This window comes from Pteropus alecto, unplaced genomic scaffold (genome assembly GCF_000325575.1).
Source record: "Pteropus alecto unplaced genomic scaffold, ASM32557v1 scaffold177, whole genome shotgun sequence".
Taxonomy (NCBI): Eukaryota; Metazoa; Chordata; class Mammalia; order Chiroptera; family Pteropodidae; genus Pteropus; species Pteropus alecto.
The window spans coordinates 5,596,317-5,613,881 of record NW_006442207.1 but is presented as its reverse complement, the minus strand read 5'-3'; the positions used below and the strand labels follow the sequence as shown (position 1 = coordinate 5,613,881).

The 17,565-nt window shown below is 38.4% G+C and overlaps 3 protein-coding genes across 15 annotated transcripts in view; 2 read left to right on the top strand and 1 right to left on the bottom strand.

Moving 5' to 3' along the window:
• Positions 1-2,695, top strand: part of ACSL5 (acyl-CoA synthetase long chain family member 5) — a 40,376-nt gene extending 37,681 nt beyond the window's left edge. For both annotated transcript variants that reach the window (XM_015596330.2, XM_006920856.3), the window contains exons 23-24: positions 1,765-1,768; positions 2,683-2,695. The gene's annotated coding sequence lies outside the window, so the exon portion shown is untranslated. The remainder of the gene's footprint in view (positions 1-1,764; positions 1,769-2,682) is intronic.
• Positions 1,504-15,804, bottom strand: ZDHHC6 (zinc finger DHHC-type containing 6). 3 transcript variants are annotated; one of them, XM_006920855.3, is made up of 11 exons: positions 15,572-15,803; positions 14,117-14,592; positions 12,591-12,682; positions 11,234-11,393; positions 9,832-9,993; positions 9,225-9,278; positions 5,255-5,422; positions 4,218-4,259; positions 3,432-3,577; positions 3,299-3,345; positions 1,504-2,109 (listed from the first exon to the last, which is right to left on the bottom strand). In XM_006920855.3, the coding sequence occupies exons 2-11, from the start codon at positions 14,381-14,383 to the stop codon at positions 2,006-2,008; spliced, it is 1,242 nt and encodes a 413-aa protein (XP_006920917.1). In that variant the 5' UTR covers positions 14,384-14,592; positions 15,572-15,803; the 3' UTR covers positions 1,504-2,005. The 3 variants fall into 3 exon arrangements, with proteins under 3 accessions (XP_006920917.1, XP_024894928.1, XP_024894929.1); XM_025039160.1 differs by lacking the exon at positions 9,832-9,993 and having other exon boundaries at positions 15,572-15,804; XM_025039161.1 differs by lacking the exon at positions 15,572-15,803 and having other exon boundaries at positions 11,234-11,303; positions 12,593-12,682; positions 14,117-14,163.
• VTI1A (vesicle transport through interaction with t-SNAREs 1A) overlaps positions 14,671-17,565 on the top strand; it is a 324,109-nt gene continuing 321,214 nt past the window's right edge. For 9 of the 10 annotated variants that reach the window (XM_025039169.1, XM_015596331.2, XM_015596333.2 and 6 more), the window contains exon 1: positions 15,958-16,335. In XM_025039169.1, coding sequence (XP_024894937.1) covers positions 16,242-16,335 — 94 coding nt within the window. In that variant the 5' untranslated portion in view covers positions 15,958-16,241. Of the gene's footprint in view, positions 15,473-15,957; positions 16,336-17,565 lie in introns of those variants that run through there. The other variant, XM_025039163.1, reaches the window with a different exon arrangement.

The following is a 17,565-nucleotide window of genomic DNA, read 5'->3' as shown; positions in this document are numbered from 1 at the left end:
AAATGAAGCAAGAACTGAGTACAAATCTGAAGTGGGCATTGAGTAAAAACCTCCTGAACAGGGCACAAAGACCTGTGGGGAAGCCGGATGCCTGCACGACAGGCTTGTCTTCTGTGAAGGAACCGACTGATCTCGTCTCCCATGAAGTCCAGTTCCTGCTCTAGCTAAACCCCTGACAACACGTGTTGCTTCCACTTGTATATGTAAGGTCTTTAACATAATAAACTATTGCAGGAACTCATGTTGTGATGTGTTTTGTCACGGACCACGATGAGACTCGGCCTTAGATAAGGACCGCTTAACAATCAATCACGCAAGCCAGTGGCTCTCGATCTTGGCTACACACTAAAATCACCTGGGAGGTTAAAGATCCTGATGCTTGGATGCCACCGCAGGGATTTTGACTGAAATGGTCTGGGGTATGGCCTGGGCACTGGAATTTTTGAAAGGTCCTCAGGTGATTCTAGTATGCAACCAAGCCTGATAACTACTGAGGGAAACAGCTGCACTGAGAGGAAAGGGCCTCCTCATCCCACAGCTGTGAAAAAGAAAACAAATACCAGCCGAGCCCAAACTCCGACCAAGCCCGATTCAAGGTCTTTCTCCTTTACCATCTTTGCCGTACTCTAAGTGATCTTGAGAACGGTGCTGTTTTCTGGCCTCCAACTGGAGTTGAGAAAGTTCTTGGATGGTCTTTCTAGACTCTGAGTCCAGAAAAGCCGAACATAATTCTGCAGTAGCTGAAACAAAAAGGAAGGCAAGAGTGAACTCACGGTCTTCTCTAGCTTGTTACCTCTTTGACTGCCTCTCATACCGCCCCCCACTCTGCCCCCCGACTCAATTCATCTGAACCGCACTGGCTGCCTTTCGGTCCTCAAACATGCCAGGCACATTCTAGTCTATAGTTTTTGTTGCCTCTGCCTAAAATGCAGATATTCCCAGAGGCACATGACTTGTTCTCTCATTTGTTTCAACTATCACCAGACCGTCCCACCGGCTCTCTTCATATACACGACTCCATCGAACATATATTTTACTTGTCTATCTCCTCACCCCTCATTGGAATGGGGCAGTCATGATTCATTAACTGCTGAATCCCAGAGTTAACTGTTACAAGCTTGGCCCCCAAAGCTCAAGTTCTCTGCCTTGGAAAAAATTAACATTGGAATAGGTGACTTCTGTAATTGTACTCACGTGTTTATAGACATGCCCGACTTTAAGTGTGCAAGTCCACCAGCTAGATCCACCACTCACATAAGCTTCAGGTTTTGATAGTCAAGTGTACACGAGCAGTTTGGTATCACTAGGTTGAAAGTCTCCTAGAATGCTGTGATCTCATTATGCCATTAATGGAGTTTATTTATTGAGACAAATCTATATGTCTGTCTGAAGACTCATTGTTAAAGACATCAATTTTTCATAAGGTAGCAGAGCAGTTTTTCCATAAGGAACTAAGACAAATGTTTTCAGTCAGCAAAAAGATGCTTTAAGTAAAAACTATGATTTATAGAGAACATCCATTGACCTTTATTCGACAAAAATCAGCATTATTAAAAGACAGGTAACAAAATCTGAGCTCATATTGAATCTGACAAATTAAGTTCTACAGTATCTAGAAGATTACATAAGAAATATCAACTGAGGGGGAAACAGGATAAAAGCATCACATGCAGACGCTCCTGGCAAAGGGGGAATTATATCTGCAAGTGAGGTCCATATTGTGCAGTACATAAAAATATCCTAGAGAAAATGCAATTGACTTACCTGGGTGAAGTGTTTTCCCTTTTGTGGAAAGAGGTGGCAAAGAGGGGCAGGAATTCAAAGGCATATTGCAGATGGCTTCTCTATTTCAAAATGGTCATAAAAATATTTAGATCGTGGCACTAGGGCATCTTTCAGGAAAAGAATGCCTTAACCAGAGTAGGGTCATTGCATAATTCTTTAGTAATATGTACAATTTTCAAGTAATGGAGCAGACTTAAAGAATCATTATATTTAAGAGTGGCTATCTATTTTTCTTCTCATCCTCTGGGCCTTGATCCATTTCAGCATCACAGGGACACTTTTCCACGCAGTTTCTAGGGAACCATCCTCTTATTCTTGAAACACCTGAAGGAGAAATGAAACTGATGTGAAATAGTCAGATGTCCTGTAACGACGTTACTGAGACCCAGAAGTCCTATTACTTCAGATTAATAAGTTTTTAGTTACACTTCTTTTCTCCCTTTACAATCTTTTATAAGCACAGTTTGAAGAGGGAAAAAAAGATTTTTAATTGTTCCCAACAAGCTAGAAAACAGGTATTTCCCAAATTCCATTCTCTGGGAAAGGAGCTAATGTGGTTTAGGACAGTTCCTAAGTGGAGTCGGGGGGACCCTGTCAGTATGGGTATTCACTTTCATGTGTGTGATCGTGGAAGGGTGTGTTTTGGCACAGTGTCACACACCATCTGTTCCAGGGAACTCTCTTCTTGTAGCCATTGTGAATTTCCTTTTTCTAACATGTAAATTTCTGTATCAAGATTTCCTAAGCTGTCATATGAGGTTGATTTACGATTAACTCTGTTTTTAAACGAGCATCCTGGGTTAATCTTTACTTTAAAAAGGAGCAATTCTAATGTGTCAATGTAAACTTATCAAAGTTAAATGCACCACTGAGGTACAGGGATGCTGAGGGTGGGAGAAGCTGTGGGAGCAGTGAGGGTGAGAAGTGAGGAGAAGGCATTTCTCTGTGTTTTGCACTCAATTTTGCTGTGAACCTAAAACTGCTATAAAAAAAGTAAAGTCTATTAAAAAAAATAACAAAAACTCAGACACAGAATGTTTCAATCTATTAGTTTTTATAACTTAACAGGAATGGTCAGAGGGGGAGCGTATAGCTTAGGGGCTTACTCACCGGCCTGGGGGCCAGACCGCAGTGGGCTGGAGCCCGGGCTCTACAGTGTAGTGCGGCCTTGAGCAAGCGGCTCAGCCTCAGCTTCAGTTCCCTCACCAATCAAATGTAAATGACTGTACCTACTTCAGAGGGCTGTTGGGGACTTTAAAACCATCAGTGAAACATTTATACAAGTGTCTGTCACATAGTTAAGCATGAGCTCCAATGTTAGCCATTATTAAAAAGACATGACAAATACAAGTGGAGAAATAATACAAGGAGCTTCTTTTTGTTGCTAAGTGATGTGTCTTTCTAGTTATTTCTCCTGATGTATGTGATGTGATTATTTATAAAAGTTATTCTTGTAAGTTTGGAATCATTGCTAGTCGTCTTGTCTTTTAAATATCCCCCTCCATTTTCATACCTTCTGTAAAGGAATCATCAAGAATTTTGTCTCCATACAGCCAGTATCTGAAAGATTTAAAAGATTAAAATTATTTTAAGCTAAATGCCAACTTCGTCATTAAAGAAGAAACATAGTACTTTGTATCACTTACCGTAACCCTCTCGTGGCTAAAATGAACTCCCCTGTCTGCAGTCTTATTCGGGGCTCTTCAGTGCAGGGGCTGGTGAGGAAGGTTTTGATCCCTTTGTTCAAAGGGCAGCAGGCACCACTGTAATTTTCTATCACTTTATACCGAACCTGTTATCAGCAATCAGAAGAGCGATTTAATATTTCCCAACATCTAAGTTTTTTTAAGCTTGAATTTAAACTGTTAAAGGTACATCCAAAACATCAGGTGGTAAGTCTTTCCCTCCTAGTTTCCAATCCGCCTGGTTCCTCTATAGGAGGTAACTGACGTTTTAGTTCTCAAGGCTTTTTGTACCCGTCATTTCAAGCACATAGCTAATGAGACTTCCTGCAACGACGGCAATGTTCTGCACCCGCAGTGTCTGACGTGGTAGCCCCGAGCCACGTGAGCACTTCTAATGTGGCTCGTGCAACCGAGGTACTGAACTTTTAAATTTCACTGAACTTTCATTAACTTAGAATTAAATAGCCACGTATGGCTAATCATATTGTACAACATAATTGTAAAGATGGAAATTTATTTTTCTCTTGGCAATATAAATTGACTAAATTGTCTCCAAACCTACAGTCCAAACTACTTAAATGAAAACACAAGTAAATTGCATTAAATTGCAACAAATATTTTAAGAAATATTATTTAATAAAAGCTAACATTTGGTTTCTACTCAAAGGCAATTTTAAAAACTACAGAGAATTGCTGAGCTTGACAAAAGAAAAGAGGAATTAGTATCATTGCAAAAGAATTACTTACGCTTCTCACTCTTTTATCTGCTTTTTGTTTCAATTGTTCTATCTGTTTGGAAGATAGAAAAAGAAAAAAAAGTCTTTTATCTCGGTGCTGAAAAACAGTCTTTCCTCAACTACTGTATCAGAGCGACATGATAAACCCTCAACTTTCCAGCATTTCGAAGTGCTGACAATTTAAAGACCACATTTTTTTTTAGCATAGAAAGAAAGCCCTGCGACTAAACAGGGGCTAAAGTAGGGCTTTCTTCTTAGCGTTCTCCCTGTGGCCTGGACCAGGGAGATGTGCTCTCTGACCTCATGGAGCAACCAGGCTAGTATCTAAAGTAACACAGAGGTTCACTGGCTCTTTAGAGACATGGAAGACAGACTGCAAAACTTATCAAGTCTCAACTAAAAGTCATCATTACTACCCACTTTTCTCTGCTTATTCAGCAACCATTTATTAAATGGTATTCTATTAGATATAGTTGGAGAAAACACGTGGTCTCTGTCCTAGAAAACACATGGTCTCTGTCCTAGAATCTTGTCAAGTTAAAGATATAAGATATAAGAATTAAATAAAAATATAAGCCCTCAGGTGCTACCATACAGTAGCACGACTGAGTGCCAAACCCAGATGAGAGCAGAGTGCAGAGATTAGACTTTAGGGAAGAGGTAGGACTGAAACTGGTCCTAATAATTTCCAATAGAGAGGAGGGCATATGAGATAGAAGAGAACAGTATGAGCAACACTGGGTGGCAGGAATGTAGGTAGGCCGATTGGAAAGGATGGCTCCTGCTTGCAAGTAATTGGAAGGTGGTTTAGGCCAGATTTTATAAAACTAAGTTACGGTATCAAGACTTTATCTAAGTTAAGGAGAGATTTAAATAAAAAGAGAGAGAGATATGGTATGAGGAGTGCTTTAAATTATTCTCTTAGATCCATTTTGCCACATACTGAGAAACAATTTTTTATTGCTTAATTTTACTATACAATGTCATCTGAATTAAGGAAAAGAAGGTGAGGCAAAAAGGAAAGACTATTTGAACAAAAATACTCACTGTTAAGCTGTACTGGTGACAGCCTTCTCTTATTGGCCACTCCAGTCCATCTCCTTCAGGGACCCCCGACCACGTAAATACCTGTTTAAAGTTCTTCCATCGACTTCCCATATCATAAGGAAAAACAAAGACTTCATCTAGTTGATAATACTGAATTCGATCTTTAGCCTGTGAATAACAAAGATGTAAGATAGCAGATGCCTTAAACGGCTTTTAGTAATATACAACTGAGAACTTTTATACCTCAAATTTGTATCATTCCTAAATATATGTCCTTGTTGTAGTGTTAGTGTACACAAAAAAGCTAAATAAATTTATCATAATATAAAATAACTTGACATATAACAGCAACCTCATATGAGAATATTCAGAAAATGTCTGACAGGGCTTATTTAGGACTAAGCACTTAAAAATGCTTATTTAAAAGAGTTAGTAACTCTATTCCATATAGCAAAAATCCTCAGGGCTCCTGCTGTTCAGAACAAAAATATCCAGGTGTAAAGAAGAGATTTTGATAAAAAGAGGAAGCAAGGATTTTTCAGGATGGAAGAAACTGTTGTGTGGGGTGCACTATAATGAAATGGTTGTATCCTGGGTGACAGCGACACCTGAGAGAACAGCCAGGAACGGTGAAACAAGGGAGTCATCATTTTTTAATAATTATTATTTTAAAAGCAGGTATGTGCAGATCTTATGGTTTTTTATACCATTACACATGTATGTATACTTATTTATAAATGCATTTATATGTACATTTTATGCATATACATAAATATTCAGGTTGTACAAATTATGTACTAGGCATTTAAATTGTTAGCTTTAACCTGAGATAAGCTACCTTAGAATTTCTTAAGTTCCGCTGACACCTAGTGGTATAAAGATACATTACTTATTCCTATAAGTGTACAAACCCAGGTGAAACTTGTATAAATTTTAGTGTTTGGTAATATCGATAAATAGTTTATAAACTTAAAAATCATTTTAATATTTTACTTAGTAACAACACCAATTTAAAATAACTCCTAGGCTTAGCAAGACTCTTTATAAAGAGTCTTGATCTTTCAAAAAAAAATTGTGACTCTCACATCAGTATATTATGCTAACTAGAAACTATACTTTAAAATATTTTATTAAAGGACAGTATTTTAAGTAAAGCTTCTTACAGTTACTTATGTGGTATTGATATTAATTCAATTAGTTAAAAGACCTATCAAACCGTAAAATGTATGAGTTTACCAAATTGTATAAACCCATCCACACATATAAAAGGGTAATTTCTTTTCCTTTTTTATAAACAAAAGCTTCAGAGTCTTCAAAACAGATAAGAATCTCAGACAACAGAGATTTAGGCTACTAAGAAAAAGTGGTAAAGATGAGAGTAGCTTACAAAAATTATTAAAGCATGGTCTCTAAGGAAATGGGGGGAATTCCATCAACGCTGTGTGTTAACAGGTGACAAAGGTGCATAGTACATGCTACAGGAAAAGGCAACAAAAGTACTTAACCTCTTACAGAGTGAGTCAAGGAAAGTTCCTTGGAAGAAATGGCACCTAAACTAAGTCTTGAGGGACAAGAAATAAGGCAAAGAAGCGAGGGTAGGAGTGTTCTAGACAAAGGGAACAACATGTGGAAAGACAGAGAAGTACAGATGTACAACGAGTTACTTGGTATTAGCTGGTATCAAGTGTGAGATGGGGTGGGGAGAGGTGGAAAATTCGGTTGAGAAGCAGATAAAGGAAGACATAAAAGATTTTATTATGTATAAGCTAAGGATCTTGGATTTAAATCTGTATATAAGTTGTTCTCAAAGCAAGTTTTGCATACCTCTTTGAGTCCCCAAGATCTTTCCTTGGGGTTAAAAAAGTCGAACACCTTTCATCATAATATTAAGATTTTATTTGCATTTTTCATAGTGTTGACATTTGCAACAGTGGGTAAAATTGCTAGCACCTTAAGCAAGAATCAAGACAGTGACCCCAAGCAGTTATATTCTTCTCCACTATATACTCATCGTTCGAAGAAAACACCCCACCAAAAAAAAGTTTTACAGAAGAATGTCCTTGGTGAAGCAATAAAAATTATTATTTTTCTTAAATCTCAACCCTCAAGAAGATATCTTTTTAATATTCTGTGTGACAAAATGGGAAGTACACATAAAGCATGCCAAAGTGGTTATCTCCAGGAAAACACCTGTTTGAGTTGTGAGCTGACAAAAGCTATATAGCCAGCTTTTTTCATGTAACACTATTTTTCTTGAAGGAATGACTAATGTAACAGATATCTAAGGTTATTTAAATTTTAGTATTTGGTGCACATTGTCTCAAAAATGAACAAAGTCAGATTATTACTTCAATGTAAACAACTGAACATCTGTTGCCAATGAAAAAAATTAAGGCTTTTGAGTGAAAATTAGAATTTTGGAAAATTTGTCTCTACCACTATGAGCTTATCAGCTTTCCAACATTTAAAGATTTTCCCCATAAAACAAGTAGTGATATAAATGAATGCATCAACATTTAAAAAATCTGCATAATCCTATAAACCAATATTTTAACTAATGCCTAATATCCTAAAATCATGAATGAGTAAAAGATCCATTCAAAGAGACTGATGGATTTAAATGTAAAAGAATACTGATGTAGTTCCAGATGTCACAAGCAACTAACCTTTCAAGAACTATTGTTTGTCAAGTTTTAATGCAGTATCCAATAGTATCCACTATTATCTAAAAGGCCTATTAAAATACTCTACCCCTTTCTATCTACTTATCTGTATGAGGCTGGCTTTTCTTCATATATGTCAATCAAAGCAACGAATTTCAACTGACTGAATGCAGAAAAAGTGTGAGAATCTAACAGTCTACTGTTAAGCCGGATATTAGAAAGATTTGTAAAAATATAAAACAATGTCACTCTTCTCCCTATTTTTATTTTAGAAATTGTATTTTTCAAAAAACATGCTAATTTTATTAATATATTATGGGTTTATTGTTATTTTATTTTAATGATTGTTATTTTAAAATGAAATAAATCTTCAAAAATTTTCTGAGAAAATATGGCGAATATCAATAGATATAATATACATTAGCAAAATCTCTTTAGTGTTCTTGACATTTTTTAAGAATGTAAAAGTGTCCTGAGACCAAAAAGCTTGAGAACTGCAGCTGTAACTTAATGTGCACAAACTGGCTTTCAGGGAGCTAAATATGTCCCATAGGTGTATTTTACTCGGCCCACAAAGGTTTGTGTTTTTAATCTGAACTGCTTGCTAACATTTAAAAATGGAAAGAAGATGTCACGGAAATCCAGAACTCTCACTTTCCTTCAAAAAATATTAGATGATCTCACAATACTGGGTGAGTATTCCCTTGATACAACAATCGGCTTCATCTGTCAGACAGCTCTGCCATGCAGGCTGGCTTCACTCATCTAGGTTACCTGCTTGGCCCCTGCGGGGAACTGGGTTTACAATCCTTGCTACAGTGATGAGCAGTGGAGAGGCTCTGAGTTTTAAGCAGGAAGCGGGATAGTCAAGATTACTTTTTAACCTAGAATCATAATAGATAATGTGATGTACTGGAGGTTGTGAGGTCTGTGGCAAGCTTAATGTTATAAGCCCTATCTGAAGTTTAAAGCACCAAACAAAACCTGACAGCACCTTGGTAGGATGGAAGTTCCTTTCCAAATGGGCTACCTTCTCTGCTAGTCTGAGTGAGAATGGCGAAATGGTTTAATGCGTGGCTGAAATCCCTTCAGCAACTCAGGGCATAGGAGAAGCATATTTCTATGGGAGTTACATCAAACCAGGGATGAATCAAAATGTCTCCTATATTAACCTTTTATGTGGCATGCAAATGACTTAAGGAAACCATGTGGCAGCCAAGTTTTCACTTCCAGGCATTTAAGAGTTAATCTGATCTCTTAGTTAATCAGTACTTTATTGATATTGAGGAAATAAGTATTAAATTTACCTTTTCTTCGATCCATGATTCAATAGAAGTTTTGTTTCTGAGAATTATTTTCATCTGAAAATGAAATGATAGCAAAATGTTTTAATGGCACTTCAGTTCATTTAAGATTATTACCTTCATATTAACACCATGTGATAGTTTTTATTGCTCCATTCCACAGATGATGATATCAGGACAATAAAGGTTAAGCAACACAGAAAAATAACAATAATTATGTTTAATGAATACGAACAGGTGATCTTGCCTAAGTCACTTAAGTTTCTGAGACTCAGTAAGGAAAGGAAAATAATACTTGTCTTCAACTTCATTGATGGTTGATATGAAGATCAAGGGAGACTGTAAATGTGAGAAGAACTTTATAACTCTTCATAACTTAGTGCTACAAAACCAAGTTAACATGTTAAAAATTAAATCAATTACCTAGACATTCTAGTGAAGTTACTTCAAACTTATGACTAGTATAGAGAAGATTAGTTACCTAGTTACATAGACGGAATAAATAACAATTCCCATTTCATACTGCATACTTATATGCTGCCTTCATCTCTCATTACAAGCAGCCCCAATCACTTGACAACTTTTAGCAAGAAGTAACCGAGGAACTTACCTGTATGAAAAACAACATCCCAACCGCTATGGTTGTTCCTAAAGCTAATCCCAAGGCAAACAAGGTGGCAGCAAATGCAGCCAATCCAAATGGAATAATTGGCAGAGGATCTCTCCGAGCTGCACTCATATCGATCTTGACCGTGTTCCACCCAAAGGAGAGCTATAAACAACACCGCACACTTAAAATACACGTGTCATAAATGGTCAGATGCTACTGTGACATATAAAACAACTCGATTAAAAAGATCAACAAACGATGATTTGAAACTGGCCAAAGCAAACATAGCGGTTTCCAATTTAATTCTGTAGCTTGAGCTCATACTGATAAGCATGAAGTCATTCTTAGTTATTCTCAAATGTTACTTTTTTACTGTTTCTTCAGAAAGTGTTAGCCATACTCTACAAACATCAATGTGCATTTACAACACTAATCTAAATTCACCAATTTAGACACCAATTTAAGTTGTAACTATGTTCTCATCCTCTCCTTCTTTTCAATATTTACAGTAACCTACAGGAACAAATATAGCCAGCCTAGGGTTCTGTTGTTTCTTCTCTCATGTTCCACAACCAGAGTTAAAAACTGGCAAAACGCAGGCAAATACGGCCTGCAGATGTGTATTGCCTGGCCTGCGAAATAGTTTAAAATATTCAGTTAGGTGCTAACAGTTAAAAATTGGGAGATTTCACGTTTTAAAAAAATCCAGATTTTCAGTTTTTTTCTTAAAAAGTTAGAAGATTTAGCATCACTGGGCTGGATTTCCAAATATCAAAAACTGGCTGAAGTCTAAATGGGTTGTTTCCTCTCTGAAGGGCACGTGTTCTCCGGTGTGCCGCAGTCCCATCAGGCCTGGTCCCTCATTTACCTTCCAGTCCTCTTTAAGGCACTGAATGGGTGACCCTTGAACTTTATCTCATGACTACCTGCGTATAAATCAACTCAGTCTGTTGCAGGATATTTTAGGACGCACACCTGTGCCAGGAGCCTCTTTTCCGGGCACTGGAATTAGAAACAAAGGAAAAACTACAACTTATCACCTGGATTGGATGGAAACAGAAAGCCCTGGTGTTGTCTTTTCCTTCTTGCTCTCCCTGCCTTCCTCCGCATTATTCTTACCACAGCTATCAAGTTTGAAAGCTAATAAATTATACGTATAGAACTAAAGTTATTAACAACTTCAACTAGAGATAGGAAAGTGAATTTCCAGGACAAAATAATCTTTCCTCATTTTAAAAATTAAGTTTTAATGCTTTTCTAAAAAGAATTTATGTAGAAGTAAAGCGAAGTTCTGTTTTCCTACCTAAATCATAGAAAGCATATTTCCAAAAGGGACTTCTTAAATAATCTTGACAACTACTATTTAATCTGGCATGAATGATTTTAAAACACTTTCACTTACCCGGTTATAAAGCTGTGTATACATGGTCATAACAAAAATGAAGGCAGCATGAATACAACCCAGTGGTGCCAAAAGGAGAAAGAGCGTGAACGAAGCATGATTCTGGTAACCGCAACAGTTGTTGATCCAAGGACAGTGATGGTCCATCTTCATCACACACCTAACAAGAAAAATGTATATAAAACATGAGGCAGAAAATCATGTCTCCTTTAGGAAACTTTGGTCTTCAAAAGATCAAGCAAATAGAATCCAGCATGTCCGTGAGTCACAGAGGAATTATACTTATGGAACCGATAGAAAAATCTTTGAGTTTTTAAACAGTTCTAAACAGTGACTTATTTTAAATTCTAAACAGCACATAAAAGGACAGCCTTTGTAACAGCTTCTGAGGAAAAGATGTCTGCTACTTGTGAGTTTGTTTAAAGAAGGCAAGAGGCTCACTGAGAAAGGTTCATTATAAGGAAACCAGCATGGTTCTTGGTTTTTCTCTGGCTCTGAAATGCAGGGACTGAAGTGTAGTACATTAGAGACTCAACAAAATCACTTATAAATCTCCACTGGGGTTGACAGGCCCTAGCAGACTCTTGTAACTTACTTCCTTCCTGTCCTCAGCCTTTAAATGTGGAATCTCTAAGCTAAGCAAGCAACTATGGAATATAAGATGTGTAATAAACAAAGTCTTACTGAGCTTCATTCCCTTTTTGTTGCTAGAAGAAAATGTCGTGGCCTCAAATTAACTTTATTTGCCTCCAGGGTTCTCCTAAACCTCAAAAATCTTATCAGAAATTTCTTACTAATCAGTGGATTTAACTCTTCATTTTTAAAGTTTCTAGCTTAGTTCACATTTTTGTAGTGATAACGTTTTTCTTCCCATTAAGTTTTTTTATTAAACACCTGTGATAACAGACACCTGGAATCATTAGATTTGTATAAAGTATAAATGTTAATTTGTACAAAGTATAATGTTAACAAGGGAAAAAGCAGCTCTTCATTATAATTTGGACTCAGAACAATTCCAAAGCTAGTCAAGATGACAGTCGACAAGCAAAATTAATCTTAACCTATGGAAACAACTTGAAGGTGTAACTTTTTACCATGCTCTTGGCAGGGCAAGAAGCAAAGCAAATCTGTATTTTTCTAGAAAAATCTTTTCACTTATAACAAAAGTGAGATGATCAGAATTGATAATTTAAGAATAAAACGGACATGCTGGATACTTAAGTTTATTTCGACAATACTTTTTATAAAGTAGCCACCTTGCAGAGTATAAAACTAGGATTGATGTGGCAGAAAAAAACAACAAAAGACCAGTCTCCAAGGGGATCAGACCCCGATGAATGGTAAAGACAGATGGTACCTGTTACACTTTCGGCAGTGATGTGACCGTGGCGCCTTGTATGCTTGGCAGACTTTACAATACTGGAGGTACATGCTATCCTGAGAATTTTCCTTGGTGGCAAGATATAAACAAAAAACCATCAGATAATCGATCTTAAGTAATAACAAGCCTTACGAGCAAGAGCTTTCCTATGGTTTGATTTCCTTTTATGGAGAAGGTTGAAGAAGGGAATCTTAACTTCCATTTCCAGCCCTTTGATTTGAGCTAAATTATTTTTAAGTAATGAATTTTTGGTTCAGCATCACTCTCCCAATTACCCAGAAGTCATTTTAAATTTCTCTTCTTCGTCCTCCACCCAAATCTGCTGTCACTGAGTACAGTTTGTTCTACTATCCAAAATCTTAGAAGAAAAGTCAGAGTTCAGGAAGAAGGTAGCTGACAACCTGGCAGGTACCGCAGAATGGGGATTCGAGCACCAGAATTGATCCTCTTAATAATATAATATTCCTATAACACAACTCTTGACTATGACAGAGCTCTTCTTGAAAACCTCTAACTCCCTAGGCCTAAGAATTTCTTGTGTATTTGAGGCCTTCCATAATCTGCCTTTGTTTCAGCCTTATCTGCACTACATAATCTGTCTGCTGTTTCTGAAGACACTCTTCCACCATTCTCTGAATCTAAAATGTCTTCTTCATCGCCTGTGGAAATTCCCACAGCTCCCGTAGGTCCCCAGCTGAAAATGATCAGTTCCTTCTAATTCCAGCAGCACTCACCACGTTCTACTCTACAGTTCAGTTATTTGCACAAGCGCCTTGGTTTCTCTCCTCAGTTACAAGGCTTTCCAAAATATGAACTGTCTTACCCATTTCTGTACCCACTTCATATAATACACTAGTGTTTCCCCAATTTTAACAAACCTAAGAATTATCAGGAGATTTTGTTAAATGCAGATTCCGAATCAAAAGGACTGGAGTACAGCCCAAGAGTCTGCATTTCTAACAAGCTACCAGGTGATGTCCCTCGACAAGAAATACAGAAATCCATAAGCATAAATTTTCTAAAAAATTTTAAGAAACTATAAATTGATTCACATAGTACTTCCCAATTTTCACTGCAATGATTTTAAAACTTTATGATTTAAACAAGCATTTTCTAGAGAATTTTCCTCAGTTCGGAGGATTTTAATGTATTACATGTAAAAAGATCCTAGAGCCAAACTGTACTGTGAAATTATAAAAGGTCTATGATACAGTTTCCTAAATTCATGATCATGGACTCATTTCCCCCTCCATTTTTGTTTTAAATGCCTGCATTAAAGTATTCAATGAAATTGCTTTGGAAAATACTAATTTAGATATTTTCAAACAAGTATGAAATATATTATTTGAGCTTTAAATAATCAGGGACTAGAATATGCTTAGTCTCTAGCAAGGCAAAAACCAGGGTATATGTTTGATATTATTAGTTAGAAGATAAAGCAAAAACTAAATATGTGATAATCTAATATTAGAGTTCATCATCTAAAAGGATCTTTTTCTTACCGGTTTCCACCCCAAAGGGACAAAGCCAGGACCAATAAACATGGCATTGAAGTAATTATAAAGAATCATGACAGTCCAATTTATCAACATGATGAAATTCACGCTTCCTCCAGTTGTATGTAAGGGCCAATACCACAACACAGAGTCAATCATGGCCATTGTAGAACATATTGCTATAACACCGAGGGCTATAATGGGACCCCAGTGACACAGTCTCTTTAATTCTTGGAGATTTTCAAACTTGATGATGGAGCAGAAAGTACTCATTTTGGTGAGGAAGAATGCCTTCCTAGCTTTAAAGAATTACAGCTTTCCTTTTTCTGTGCACACATTTCCATGTACCACAAGTCCATGTGTGTTCCTTAATTGACATGCCTTCATGTCGTGCGATGTTAATGCAGATTATGCCATTTTCACTGTTACACACTCAGAGGTCTTTAACTAGGAGATTCCAGTATCTTGGTTTGAAACCCAATCTAAAGAAAATAGAATGAGAAAGTTCAGTACAAAAATTTATTATATACTATATTTAACTTCAATAACCACCTAAATAAAAATATCTCACAAGTGCACTACCATGGAGTGAGTATCTTGTGAAGTGCTGAGAAGAACTGTTTTTATCCTATCTAAAATATGATTCGTCTAAATGGCTTGTAAACTGGATACATGATTATCAGGGGACTGACTGATTGTCCAACGTTTAGTGAATGGTTTGGGGAGACAAAGATTTTCCCAGCTGGGAAGCAGGGCTTTAGGGTTGATCTAATCCAACTACCTTCTTCATAGAAAAGAAATTAGCTTAGAGAGGCTATGTGATTACACCAAGGTCACGGGTAACAGCTGAACCCAGAATAGAAACCAAGTCATCGAACTCCCTTTGTGGAGTTCTAAACTACCTCTTACCGAATCTCAAATTAAGTATGAGCCAGACATGGTCTACACTATTTGCCTCCGGTTGCTCCCGAAACACCAACGTAAGAGTCTATCTGCGCCAAAGGTAAGGAACCAAGAGAGTGAAAACGCCGCCTTGTTACTTGTGTGGGGGAGGGGAGACAGAGGTGTGTGTGAAATCATGTCTGGGGGCGTATATGAGAAAAAACATGAATGAGAACATTTGGGGGGCGGGGGGAGAGAAGAGGAAGTGCCTCCGGGAGCGAGGGGCTGAAAAGACCGGAAGGTGAGCTCCGAGATTTGGAGACGGGTATTTCCGATGAGACTGCAGCAAGTCAAGGGAAGATCTGCGGTACAGAGTAAAAGACTTCCACGCAACAGATGGGTCTGCCTTGTGCCTCAGTTTCCCGCCCATGTCATGGAGTAGAGCGCTTATAAATCCTCACTCAGGGAAAGAACATCCTGGTAAGCGTGCTTGGTCCCAAAGTACTGGAGACTTTGACCTCACTCGGGTGCGGTGAAGACCGCCAAAATCATGGTTACATCCCCAGCCTTGACTCCCACCTCAGTCTGGTCCTTGGTGCCCGGTCCTCGGCCATCGCATTTCCGGGGCGGCCTGGTATCACCCGGAACAGGTTTTCTCCTTTTCGGGTAACTCCATTATGGGTACCTCAGTCCAGAGCAAGCAGAAAGCAAATCCTGATTTTAGAAGCTTGAATTAGGAGCCCGCAAGGACCCGTTCGTCTCTCCGCTTGCACTCTCACCGTTCCTCTCCCGCTCAGGACCCGTGCGCAGTCTCCGTGAGAGCCACTTCCGGGAGTTTCGCCGCATCAAACTTCCCTCCGGAAGCAAGCTCCTGTGACCTGTAGCTTGAGGACAGGGAGCTACTTTGTAGAACATGAAGAGGCAAAAAAAAAAAAATTAAATGCTTTCAGTGATCCCTGAGAACCCAAATATTTTGGGAGGCACTTTGGGGCACTAATTTAAGTGCTTTTCCTTAGTTATTTTCATAATTTCGTAGCCTTCACAGAAAATAAAACGCGCACTCTGTCCAATTTCCGGAGGACCGAGATTGTGTAGGACAACCAGGAAGCGGCCGGGCTGGGAGCTGTCCCCGGCTCTCCGCTCTGCTCTCGAGGGCAATTCCCAGGGTCCTTACACTGTGTTCTCCTACACAGCGTGATTCCCTGCCCCGATCCAGGCTCCCGCCCGGGCCAATCACTCTGGAGCCACCATGTCTTCCGACTTCGAAGGCTACGAGCAGGACTTCGCGGTGCTCACTGCAGAGATCACAAGCAAGATTGCGAGAGTCCCCCGACTCCCTCCTGGTGAGAGCCCTGTGCGGCTGGGCGAGGGTGGCCCGCAGAGTCGCGACTCTCAGGTGGTGGGCAATGGAAAGCCGTCTGCACAAGTGTGTCTGAGGCGCGAGGCTGGAGTGAAGTGGTGTTGGGGCCCTCCCGGAGGGATGGAGCTTGATTTGGTTTGACGGTAAAGGGACGGTCCAAGCTGGCTTGTGGAGTGCAGTGTAAAGAGCCCTTCTGGGCTCCAAGTACACGTTTCGCCGCCTTGTTACTTGTGTAATCTTGGGAAAGTTTCTATGAGTCTTAGTTTTTTGTTGCTGTTTTTTTGTTTGTTTGTTTTGTTTTTTGGCGGGGAGAAGGGTTCGTTTGTAAAATATAGCGATATGAGAATATTTGAAAAGAATGAATGAACATACCTAGATTATAGGTCTGACATTGTTTTATTAGTAATGACGTTATTATTACATGTAGCAAAACAAGATTAAGAACCATAGTGCCTGGATTCAAATCCCAGCTCTGCCACACAGAAGTTGTGACATATAGGCAAGTTTCTTAACCACTCTCAACTTTCCTTCTTGGTAAAATGGGGAAAATTGTATATCTCTCATAGGGTTGCTGTGTAGATTAAATTATTTGACATATATAAAGCTTTTCCTTGGTGCTAGTTGCCATTATCATTAGTGTTTTTCATACCCCCCAACCCCATTTATTATTTCTCATTTGTCTTGGGAGTAGGGGGAATTCTATAACCCAATTTTATGTAAAACTTAGTACAGGATAATTTTTCTCACTTTTCAACTTCCATCCAGAAGTGTTTTTATTTTTGTTTTTGTGTTTTAGCACATGTTATTTTCTATGCTAGATGGTCAACTATGTGCAGGTGGGAGTTAAATTTGATTTCGTTGGCATTTACTTAGAAGGGGCTCAGATAAAATGTTTAAGTGAATGAACAAATATATAAATGTGATGTTTTGTGATTTTTGTTCGTAAGACATTGTTTTAGGCGTTGTCTTTCTCTAAATACAGATTTAATTTGAGAGTTAGTTGCAGATAATTGTTACTTTTTGGTTTTGTTTCGCTAGGGAAATTGAACCATCATCAGGATACTAGACTTGGCCCTACCTTAGCTCTGGGGTGTAAAGCATAGGACAAGGAGTGCTTGTTGATCTGTGAACTGATGGGCACATATCACAGTCCCACCTTGTTAGTCAATCATCGATGCCAGCAGTAATTTCTACTGGACCTAAGTTGTCATTC